This window comes from Humulus lupulus, chromosome 5, assembly GCF_963169125.1.
Source record: "Humulus lupulus chromosome 5, drHumLupu1.1, whole genome shotgun sequence".
Classification (NCBI taxonomy): Eukaryota; Viridiplantae; Streptophyta; class Magnoliopsida; order Rosales; family Cannabaceae; genus Humulus; species Humulus lupulus.
In genome coordinates, this window is record NC_084797.1 from 80,706,764 (window position 1) to 80,718,857 (window position 12,094).

At 35.9% G+C, this 12,094-nt stretch overlaps 2 protein-coding genes and 1 pseudogene across 2 annotated transcripts; all 3 read left to right on the forward strand.

Annotated features, from left to right (window-relative positions):
- Positions 1-1,241: 1,241 nt before the first annotated feature.
- LOC133779254 (uncharacterized) lies at positions 1,242-2,601 on the forward strand. The gene is made up of 3 exons (XM_062219238.1): positions 1,242-1,664; positions 1,743-2,026; positions 2,133-2,601. The coding sequence occupies exons 1-3, from the start codon at positions 1,242-1,244 to the stop codon at positions 2,599-2,601; spliced, it is 1,176 nt and encodes a 391-aa protein (XP_062075222.1).
- A 5,709-nt stretch (positions 2,602-8,310) lies between these two features.
- On the forward strand, positions 8,311-9,788 carry LOC133780474 (ureide permease 1-like; annotated as a pseudogene).
- A 1,606-nt stretch (positions 9,789-11,394) lies between these two features.
- On the forward strand, positions 11,395-11,784 carry LOC133779255 (uncharacterized). Its single transcript, XM_062219239.1, has one exon. The coding sequence runs from the start codon at positions 11,395-11,397 to the stop codon at positions 11,782-11,784; it is 390 nt and encodes a 129-aa protein (XP_062075223.1).
- The last annotated feature ends 310 nt before the right edge of the window (positions 11,785-12,094 follow it).

Genomic DNA, 12,094 nt, shown 5'->3' on the forward strand with positions numbered 1-12,094 from the left:
TCAGGTGACCTATTTTATGCGACGTAAGGGTTCGAAAATACTAGTACCTGTTGATCCTGAGATTGAGAAAACCTGCAAAAGAGAAAGAAAACAGAAAATGCTTGAAAGGATGGCCCAGAACATCAATAATGTTGCTAATAAAAATCTGAATCAGGGTAATGCGGGGAACGCTGCAGCTAAGGCACACCTACCCTACTGTTACATGGGTACATTCTAGTATTCACCCACCTACTATGGAGGCGAACAATTTTGAGATCAAGCCTTCGATTATCCAAATGGTTCAGAATTGCGTTCAGTTTGGGGGGCTACCTAATGAGGATCCAAACCTCCATATTACCAACTTTTTGGAGTTATGTGATACTTTCAAAATGAACGTAGTAAGTAATGATGAAATCCGTTTGAGGCTATTTCCGTTTTCTTTGAGAGACAGAGCTAAAAATTGGTTGATTTCGCTACAAGCCAATTCCATTGTGACATGGGAAGATCTTGCTCAAAAATTTCTCGCTAAGTATTTCCCTCCCGCTAAATCAGCCTAGATTAGAGGTGAAATAAATAATTTCTGTCAATTTGAGGGGGAATTGTTATATGACGCTTGGGAAAGGTTTAAAGAGCTACTTCGAAAATGTCCACATCAGGGTATAGTGAATGGGATGTTGGTGCACAATTTTTATAATGGACTGAGGGGAAACACAAGGACAACAATTGATGCAGCAACAGGTGGAGCATTTATGAGCAAAAATACTAACGAAGCTTATGAGATTTTAGAGGAGATGGCCATGAATAATTATAATTGGCCAGTTGAGTGAGAAAATAAGATGGTGGCAGAAGTTCTAGAAGTTGATCCTATTGCTATGCTCACTACTCAAATTGATTCGCTGACTAAACAAATGCAACAACAAAACAACATGTCAGCTCAAGTGATGCAACTACAATCCACTCTTATCAGTTGTGAGACACGTGGAGGGTCTCATCACTTTCAGCAATGTCCGGCGACAAGTTCTTATTCGGTAGATGATAATCCACTTGAAAAGGTTCAAGCCATTGGTAATTTCCCAAGGCAACCGAATAACAACACATACCCTAACACTTATACTCCAGCGTATAAGAACCATCTGAATTTGTCATGGAGTAATAATCAAGGGCACCAACCATAGTACCATCCAAATCCACCTCAATATCCTCCAAATAGACCATCTTATGGGCTAAATCCAAGACCCTTTTATGATACTCAAAGGCAACAAATGCCGCCACATCAACAACCACCGCCTCAAATCACTAAACTAGAGGTATCCGCTGATTCATTGAGCCAATTTATGATAGAAACCAGATCTTCTATTTGGAGTTTAGAAACACAAGTTGGACAACTTGCAAAGTTAATGGCGGATCGTAATCAAGGGGCTTTACCTAGTTCAACTGTGGTGAATCCCAAGGAGCAATGTCAAGCTGTCACTTTGAGGAGCGGGACTAAGTATGAGGGGCCTACCGTAGAAAACAAGGGTAAGAAGATTGAAGATCAACCTGTAACTAGTCCAGCACAAGAGGAGGTTACTGAAGACCTTCCAAAGACAGAAAAGCCAAAATATACCGAGTCTACACCAAAGATTCCTTATCCTCAGCGGTTCCGAAAGGCAAATCTTGACAAGCAATTCTCCAAATTTCTCGAGGTATTTAAGAAACTTCACATTAACATTCCCTTTGCGGAAGCTCTTGAACAAATTCCTAGTTATGTGAAGTTTATGAAGGAGATATTGTCTAATAAGAGAAACATTAAGGATTATGAAACTGTGGCTTTGCCAGAAGAGTGTAGTGCAATAATTCAAAAGAAACTTCCTCAAAAGTTGAGAGATTCGGGCAGCTTCACTATACCTTGCACCATTGGGAATTTTTATTGTGAGAGGGATTTATGTGATCTAGGTGCCAACATTAATCTAATGTCGCTGTCCGTATTTAGAAGACTCTGTTTGGGGGAAGCTAGAACCACTATGGTTACTCCAACTGGCCGACCGTTCATTGACATACCCTCAAGGTATTATTGAAGACGTTCTTGTCAAAGTGGACAAATTTATCTTTCTCGCTAATTTTATTGTTCTTGATATGGAGGAAGATGAAGATGTTCCAATTATTTTGGGAAGACCATTTTTAGCCACTGGTCAAGCCTTGATAGATGTTCAAAAAGGAGAGTTGAGGCTAAGAGTGAAGGGTGATGAGGTTGTATTTAATGTGTTCAAGGCTTTGAAGTATCCTAGAGCAAGTGATAGTTGCTTTAGTGTGAATGTAATTGAGGAACAATTGTCAAAGATAAAACTTATCGAAGATCTGCTTGAGATGAGCCTTATTTCGCAAGGAGTGGAAGACTGTGATGGCACTGAGGTCATTGAATATGTAAATTGGCTAAACTCTACTGGACCTATTTATAAGAAGAAATATGACGAACTTGGACAAGGGCCCGAGAGACCACTACCATCTATAAAGAAACCATCAGTACTTGAATTGAAAACTTTACCAGAACATCTTAAATATGCCTATTTGGGTAAGAATGATACTCTTCCTATTATTATTTTTGCTTCATTATCTACTGTTGAAGAGGAAGAATTATTATGAGTACTTCGAGCTCATAAATTGGCCATTGGTTGGACTTTAGCTGATATAAAGGGAATTAGTACCTCTACTGTTATGCACCGTATTCTGATGGAGGAGGACAGTAAGGCTAGCATTGATGCTCAAAGGAGGCTAAATCCTGCTATGAAGGAGGTGGTTCGAAAAGAAATTTTGAAGTGGTTAGAGGCTGGGTTATTTATCCAATCTCGGATAGTTCGTGGGTAAGCCAAGGACAAGTGGTTCCAAAAAAAGGGGGATTGACAGTAGTCAAAAATGAGAATAATGAGTTAATTCCGACTCATACAGTGATGGAGTGGAGAATTTGTATTGACTACAAGAAACTAAACAAGGCAACAAGGAAAGATCACTTCCCATTTCCTTTTGTTGATCAAATGCCCGATAGACTGTTGGGCCATCACTTCTATTGCTTTTTAGATGGATATTTCGGTCATCACCAAATACCTATTGCTCCCGAAGACCAAGAGAAAATGACTTTTACTTGTCCTTATGCTACATTTGCTTTTCGTAGAATGCCATTTGGATTATGCAATGCTCCTGCTACTTTTCAGCAATGCATGATGTCTCTATTTTCTGATATGGTGGAAAAGAGAATTGAGATATTTATGGATGATTTCTCGATCTTTGGCCTTTCATTTGATATGTGTCTACAGAATTTGGAAAAGGTGTTAAAGAGATGCGAAGAATCTAATTTGGTCTTGAATTGGGAAAAATGTCACTTTATGGTGAGTGAAGGAATTATTTTGGGCCATAAGATTTCGAGCAAAGGCATAGAGGTAGATCGTGCGAATGTATCAACTATTGAGAACTTGCCTCCTACAATTTCATTTAAGGGTGTTCGGAGTTTTCTTGGGCATGCTGGATTTTATAGGAGATTTATTAAAGATTTCTCCAAGATTTCTAAACCCTTATCTGCACTATTAATGAATGGAGCACAATTTAATTTTGATGATGCTTGTAAAAGTGCCTTCAATACTTTGAAAAAGAAATTGATCACTCCATTGATTGTAGTACCACCGAATTGGGAGCTTCCTTTAGAATTGATGTGCGATGCAAGTGATTATGCAATTGGAGCAGTTCTGGGGTAGCGAGTTGACAAGGTATTCTGAACAATTTATTATGATAGTAGGACCTTGAATGATGCTAAATTAAACTATGGAACTACTGAGAAGGAACTACTTGCCATCATTTTTGCGTTTGATAAGTTCAGGCCATATTTAATTGGTAACAAGGTTATTGTCTACGCAGACCATTCTGCTATAAAGTACCTTATGACCAAGAAGGATGCAAAACCCTGTTTTATTCGATGGGTCCTATTATTGCAAGAGTTTGATATGGAAATTCGTGACAAAAAGGGGACAGAAAATCTAGTTGCAGACCATTTATCTTGATTGGAATTAGAAGAAGATCCTAATAAGAAAAATGTACAAGTTGATGACAACTTTCTGGATGAACAGTTATTTTTTATATACAGGGAAGGAAAGCTACCGTGGTTCGCGGATTATGTTAATTATTTGGTAGCGAAGGTTGTGCCTCCTGACATGTCAAGGTAGCAACTTAAAAGTTCTATTTGAAAGTTAAGCATTATTATTGGGATGAGCCTATTCTTTTTCATCATTATGTTGACCAAGTGATTAGAAGTTGTGTCCCAGAAGAAGAAATTATTTCCATTCTTACTCATTGTCATACTTTGCATTGTGGCAGTCATTTCAGAGGAACAAGAACAACAACAAAAGTTCTACAATGTGGGTTTTATTGGCCTGTGTTATTTAAAGATGCTAATATCTTTGTCAAGAGTTGTGATCATTATCAAAGGACCTGTAATATATCAAGAAGAGATCGAATGCCAATAACTGGTATTTTGGAAGTTGAGTAGTTTGATGTGTGGGGAATAGACTTTATGGGACCTTTTCTGTCATCTTATAATAACAAGTCACTACACCAAAAGCTACTTTCCACAACACATAATTATAAGTCTTTTGAAAATGTATTATAATATATACTATGTAAAAAGTGGTAAAGTAATAGAAATAAAATATAAAAAAAGAACCAGCCTACCCCAATACCTTTTCTCCCATTCTCCTTCTCATCTCTTTCTCTTCCCTTCGCCCTAGCCGCCACTCCCGTAACCACCATAATCCTTAGCTCCGACCACCTAACCATCATCCTCACAACCCTTTTTGTCTGAGCCGAGCTCCAAATCTCAGGCACCAATGAACCCAACCCCCGAACCAAGTGACCCCAGGTGCGAGCCCACCTCTGCGTGCCTTCGACCTAGTGTGACTTCCATTTGCGGGCCACCACCAGGCACGATTCTGCACCCGTTCCGTTGTAGAGCCCCGAGTGTGCACCAAGTGAGGGCCTAGATTCCACAAGTCCAGGCACGCCTCTCCTTAATGCGAGGCCACGTGTCTCCAAGAAAACTCCTGCATCGAGAGCTCCATCGCACCCAGAAAAAAATCGGCCCCAACCCCAGCTTCATGAGCTCCTGGTTAAGCAACACCACAACCTGATCCCTAATGTCGTTCCACCACTACCGAGATGCTCCTTTATAGATCATTCTGGGTAATATTTTTTTGTACCTTGGATTGGTTCAGTTGTGTTTATGAATTGTTCCTCTTGAGTTGCCATCTTTGGTTAATTCTATTATGTATTGTGGAAATATTGCTCTTGTCTTGATCTTTGAGTGTAGCATTGTGATTTTGGGGAAATTACACAGAGGTCTACTGTTGTTTGCTTTGATCTGTGAGGGTGGCATGTTGCTTTTTGGACAGTCATTTCTCCTAAACTATCGATGAAAAATATTGCTTGAGTTATATCTGTGGCTTTGGATTGTGTTCTTGAGTTGTTTGTGATGCTTAACCGCTGGTCCTTTTGGATATTTAACTGTGCCTTGTTGTTATTGGGAAGCTTTGGTAGTTGATATGCACGTTGATATATTGCTAGATTGCCTTATTGCTTGATAATATTTTATTTGTGAAGTTCCATAGCCATTCTTGGCTATCATTTTACACCCTTATGGAAGCCACAAAAACAAGAGATCAAAAGCAAAAACCCACCACTCAATCAACCCCACCACCAACCAAAAAGAAAACCATAGCTAATAAATCGACCCCAAAAGCCACCAAACACTACACCATAGCCATTATGCAAGTTTGGTTTGTTTTTATTAAGCAAAAAATTCCTAAATGGAAAACAAATTTTATGTTAGTGCCCATCAAAAGCTACGGATAGATCCACTAAGTTTTATAACTTCCATGCCTAGTTGGTTACCTCATTTGCTAGTTAATTTCATATTGAAGAATAAGTTGAACAACTCTAAATTAATGCATGCATGAACCTTGTTTTTTTGTTCTCTGAAATTTTACATCCTTAAAAGAATGGGAAGATGCTAGTTTGTTTAAAATGAACATTAAGTTAGGTGATTAATTTTCCTCATCTTGTGTATTTATCTGGTATTTCTATTTTTGCATCAAATAGTCTTGTAAACAAATTTAAAAATCAATATTCATTTGTCCTTATCTTAGTTTGAGTATAATATATTTTTGCGTCATGTAGGCTTTGTCTATTTAATGCCTTTTAGATTTATGTTTGTGTTTATATTCAAATTTCTTTTAATATTTAACTGTAGTTGGAAGTACTGGCTGCCAAAGTAGTCTTAGGAACACAAAATGTTGATAATTTACAAGTAGTGCGGCATCAGCACGGACACTTTTGTGTTTTTTTTTTATAGCAAAAGTTTAGAATCTGGGTTTTTTCTTGGGAAAGAAACTAAGAGAGAGAATAAGTACAAGAATGGATTTTGTACGAAAAGAAGGGTGTTCTTCTTGGTGTTCTTGCTAGAGAGTTATATATATATATTCTAATATATTAGTTAATGTGTTCTTTTAGTTTGTAGCCATGGTGTTTGATCATTTGTTGCCATGGTATTTTGCTTTTTATATTCTACAATTAATGCGATTCTAGTAAAATTGCTCCATGATAAAAATTAGAGGGATGCAAAAGAATTGGTGGAGAGAAAGAAAATGGAAAAAGAAAAGAAAGATCTGCTTCATTGTTTATATTTTTACTAATTTACTCAAATTATTAATTTTATTTTGTCTTAAATTATGTTGCTATAGCAAATGTTGGTATGGGGAAAAAATTGTTCCACTGATTATTAGATTGAGGATATTAATGCCATTTTCATAATTTAAGTTTCTACTATTTTTATTAGTTCATTATATGAAGTCAATTTGGAAGAAAAAAAATAACAAAAAAGAGGAATTGTTCATTAGGGGTTCTCAACTATCTTACTTAAGTTTCTATTTTTTTTGTTTTATCGTAAGTATGTATTGTTTACGAGAGCTATTGATTTTGTAAGAGAAGGTGTGAGAAGAGAAAGACCTTGTAATATTTGATTATTGATAGTAGATTGAAAAAGATTGCACTCTTATGGTGTTGTTCTTGATTTTTTTGTTTGTTTGTGTTCTCTAATTTGACCTTGTAAGTTAAGTTAAGTCAGTGTTAAGTTATCACTTTAGTTTAGGAAGTCCCCCACTACAGGTCCCTCCATGACCATTGTCATTGCTGAACAAGCACCATTGGATTTGACAATGACATCAAAGAATTGGTAGCCCGGCCATTTGACAGTGAAAGAGAATCCTCACAGGCATAGGATGATCTCTGTCTGCAAAATGGTTTATCACCACCCTTTAAGTCAGGAGTCACTTTGATTATTTTGATTTGGCTTAAATATCCCAACAAAATGGGTGGTTTTGATTTTTTTGCTTGGGCTTAAGTTTTAGCACATGTAGTTAGTTAGCTCTAACTGTAATATAGGTTCAGCTATAGTTAGTTGATTAGTGTGGTTAGTTTTCTGTTGATCACTTCTTGGTTTCCAACTCCTTTTTCCCCCTCTTTGTATCTTTGCACTCTGCAGTTATAAATAATAAAGTCTCATATCTCTGGTACATTTACAAAGATCATTTTATCCAAGTCATTTTCTCTTAAGTACTCTTATGTGTGTGTGATGGCAGCGGTCACACAGGGGGGCCTGTTTGGAAGTATGAAATGCTATTATTTAATCACAAAAGAATGTTGATGATACCATGTAGTACAATATGATGGTGCTCCTTCCTATGATGATACCATCTAGATAATGACCACCATTGATTACTAAAGCATGCCAAAGGCTTCTGTCATATTTTTTTGGCCTCTGTAATTTTCAAAGATTACCCCCAAAACAGAAGCTTCTGTTCCTCTTTTTTTTTTTTTTTACCCTAACAGAGCTGAAAATAAATTTAGTAGAGGATATAGAAGCTAGAAGCTAAAAGTTAGATAAGAAAATGAGATAAAAATATTGCTAGATAATTTTATTGTGACAGTCTTGTCTCCATGAAGTTTAATAAAAAGGTCCAATTATTATGAGACGTATCTAGAATCCATTGTTTTTTGTTTTCCCTCTTTTTTTTTTATAATTCTTTTGGTTGCTCCTTCTCATGATTAATTCAGTATTGATTATATTTTTTTATCTCATTAAAAATCTTGAATCACAAATATTCAACACTTGCATATATTTGGATAAAGTTTAGTTCATTCATTCTCTATCTCTCTGATGAATGTGGTGTTGTTTGAAGAGACCAGTGATAAGGAACACAACATAATGAAAATTTCATCTGTTTGCCATAATGGAGTTGCATTGTATTGTATGTATTTGATTTTGATTCATGTTAGGGTGATTGGTGCAGGATAATTGGCCTTCTGTGATGTTTGCAATGGTAGGAGGGGTGGTACTTAGCCTTGGAAATCTCTCAACTCAGTATGATTGGGCTTTTGTTGGCTTATCAGTCACAGAAGTGATAACTGCAAGCATAACATTTGTTATAGGTCCTTTCTTTCGTTCTCTCTCTCTCTCTCTGACCATTTCTAAATGTTGATGTTTGTCTATGTTGCTCTTATAGATACTGAATTTTCTCTTCTGTTGCGATCTCTAATGGTGACAGGAACAACCTTGAATTGCTTTTTAGACGATAGAATTAATAGAGCCGAGATCCTTTTCCCTGGCGTTGGATGCTTCTTGGTTGCAGTTTTCCCTGCTTCTGCTGTCCACTCATCTAATGCAGCTGATGATAAAGAAAAGCTTGAAGGTTTTTCATCTAAAGAAGGGTATGTTTCGTTCATTAAATGTTAAGGTTATCTAAGAATTATCTTGTTTTTATTCATTTCTGAAAAGAAAATCATCAAGCTTGTTGAGTGATGAAATTTTTACTTAAAATTGTTTTGTTTGATGGTGCACTTAAGGATAATGAGAATGAGCTGAAAAATAGTTGTACCACTATAGATGGCACTGTAAAAGACAATAATTTCCAGTATGGAAAATCAATTAAAATTCTCACATTTAGATGAAAAATGATAATCTTGTGTTGCAAAAATACTACACAACAATATTTGGACATTCATCACCTGACATTCAAATCCAAACATCTCAGATTCTCTATCACATTTAATAATTATAACTCTTGCTACAGGTGTTTGGGAAAAGCACTCTCATTGGACTGTCCATATGTTTCTTTGCTGGTGTTTGCTTTTCTCTATTCTCACCAGCATTCAACTTGGCAACAAATGATCAATGGCATACATTGAAGGATGGGGTTCCTCAGTTGGTTGTCTACACTGCATTCTTTTACTTCTCAGTATCTTGTTTTGTCCTTGCTATAATCCTCAACATCACATTCCTTTACTACCCTGTGCTGGACTTACCCAAATCATCATTCAAGGCTTATATGAATGACTGGAATGGCAGAGGCTGGGCCTTAATGGCTAGTCTGCTCTGCGGGTTTGGCAATGGTGTCCAATTCATGGGAGGCCAAGCTGCAGGGTATGCTGCAGCAGATGCTGTTTAGGTTGGTTCAAATATATTTTTTTGTCTTGATTCCAAACTTCTCTTTTGTGGGATAAACTTGTTTGTGAAAAATTTCAATTGAAACAAAATGTGCATCACATACTAATATGGACTTTTTATGGGTGGTGATTGGCAGACACTTCCACTAGTAAGAACTTTCTAGGGAATTCTTTAGTTTGGAGAATACAGAAAATCGTCAAGAAGAACATATATATTGCTAGTAAGTATGTTGTCTATGTTTATTGTGGCTGTTTCTATTCTTATGGCATCATCAAGGCATCGAAAGTAAGAGCAGCTGCATACACAACCCTTTTCCTTTATTTTTGGGTAGTGTTTTGTGTAAAGCAATAAGTTGGCCTGTGGTTTGATAATACCGATGAGGATGCATTAACAAACTATACGAGAAGCTGTTGGTTCAACAGTTGCATGGCCTTCTCAAAAGGTTATTCCAAGAGGTATTTATTTGGTTATTTGATTATATAAATGCTTGTTCACCATTAACAGATATGCAATCCAAGATTATGATAGTATTATTTGATTGATTTGATAGGGAAGATGAGAAAGAAAAAATGATAATGGGGCCAATTTGAATTAATATTATTCACCATTTAATTAAAGTTCTAAGGTCACTTGAGTATAGATAATTGTAGTAATGTTTGTAATATAATAACTTCATTATTATTCAAACTCAATTATTGTAAATTTTGTTGTGTCATGATATTATTGACTATTTTAGATGAATGATATGATATTTCATGACCTCATTAGTTTTTCTTTTATGTTTTATTTACCAGATTCAACAAGTAAAGTGCAAAAGAAAATCTGATTTGGAAGGCTTTGGTGTGCTGACATTTGGAAGATCATGAATTCCTACCTTTACTTTTGAAAATGCATCTGTTTAAGACTATTTTGTTGACTATTGTGAGAATGTTTTGTTTATGTTAATTAGGCAATGTTGAATATCTTAAGACTTTTGGATTGTTTTTTAGATAATCTTGAATGTATTTTGACACAATTATTTGGTTATATGTGTTATGAACCATATAATTGGTACTCAAAAATATATTTGTACAATGTTAAGGGTGTCTTAAGTATATTAAATAAAGCGGATTTGAATTAAAGCAATAAAAAATAATTATAATGCACATGTTTATATAATAATTCAAGCTTATCCAAATATTAGAATAATACAAAAAATGTGTTATTGTATCTTTTACAATAACACTAGCTAGCATAAAATTATGTTATGCAAACTATTTTCTATAATGCAGAAAGTGTGTTATTATAAAGTGTATCATAACACTACTTTATAAGTACAAAAAATTGTTATATAATCTATTTATAAATAGCATAATGAAACACTTATCTAACTATTAAAATAACGCAAAAAGTGTTATCGTAGGCTATACCATCACACATGCCTATAACTATGGAAAAGTGTTATGCAAAGTGCTCCGACCTACTATAACACTGCTTTCCTTAACACATCAAAAAGTGTTATGGTTTATATTTAATAATTCTTTTTCGGTCTTATTGAAAGTATTTTTTCTTGTAGTGAGTACATTCTACTTGTAGTGGACTATGTTTCTAAATAGGTAGAAGCTGCATCAACTCCTAATTGTGATGGTAAAGCGGTACTAAAATTCCTTCACAAAAATATTATTACCCGGTATGGTACTCCAATAGCAATTATTAGTGATAGAGGAAGTCATTTTTGCAACAAGTCATTACTGCTCTTTGTGCTCGTTACGGAGTTCATCACCGAAAGGCATTGTTCTACCATCCACTTGCAAATGGTCAAGCCAAAGTATCAAATCGGTATGTCACCGTATCGATTGGTGTTTGGTAAGGCATGTCATTTACCGGTGGAACTTGAGCACAAAGCTTACTAGGCTATGAAAAGGATAAACGTTGATCTCTTTATGGCGGGACAAAATAGGCTTATGGAGTTGAACGAGCTCGCTGAATTTCAGAATGAAGCTTATGAGAATGCGAGAATTTATAAAGACAAGTCCAAGGCCTTTCATGATAAGCAAATACTTAGGAAAGATTTTCAACCAGGAGACAAAGTGCTGCTATTTAATTCTAGACTTAAGCTCTTTCTCGGTAAATTGATGTCAAGATGGTCAGGACCATACATAGTTGTTGCTTCATTTCCATATGGAGCAGTGCAAATTCATAGCGAGAAAACGAGACACTTTAAGGTGAATGGTCAGAGATTGAAGCATTATTTGGAAGGCCCGGTGGAAAAATGCAAGTTTGTGGTTATTATGGAACCACTCTGAATTAAATGAAAACAAAAGTCCAGCTAAAAGAGATTAAAGGCAGTGCTCTTAGGAGGCATTCCTATGCTTATTTTTTGTATTGTTATCTGTTTTTGTTTTGTTTGGAACAATGTTTTTAGGGATTTTGTTTTAGTTATTATTAGTTTTATTTAGGAAAAAATCTGATGTAACTCATAAACCATGAAAAACGTGAAAAAAAGTTTAAAGTGGAGGAGAATGTAGCGCTACAGTGCCACATTCTAAGCGCTACAAGCAGAGGCTGGGGTTAATTTTTCGAGGATATAGCGCTACAACGCTGCTATGGCGCTCT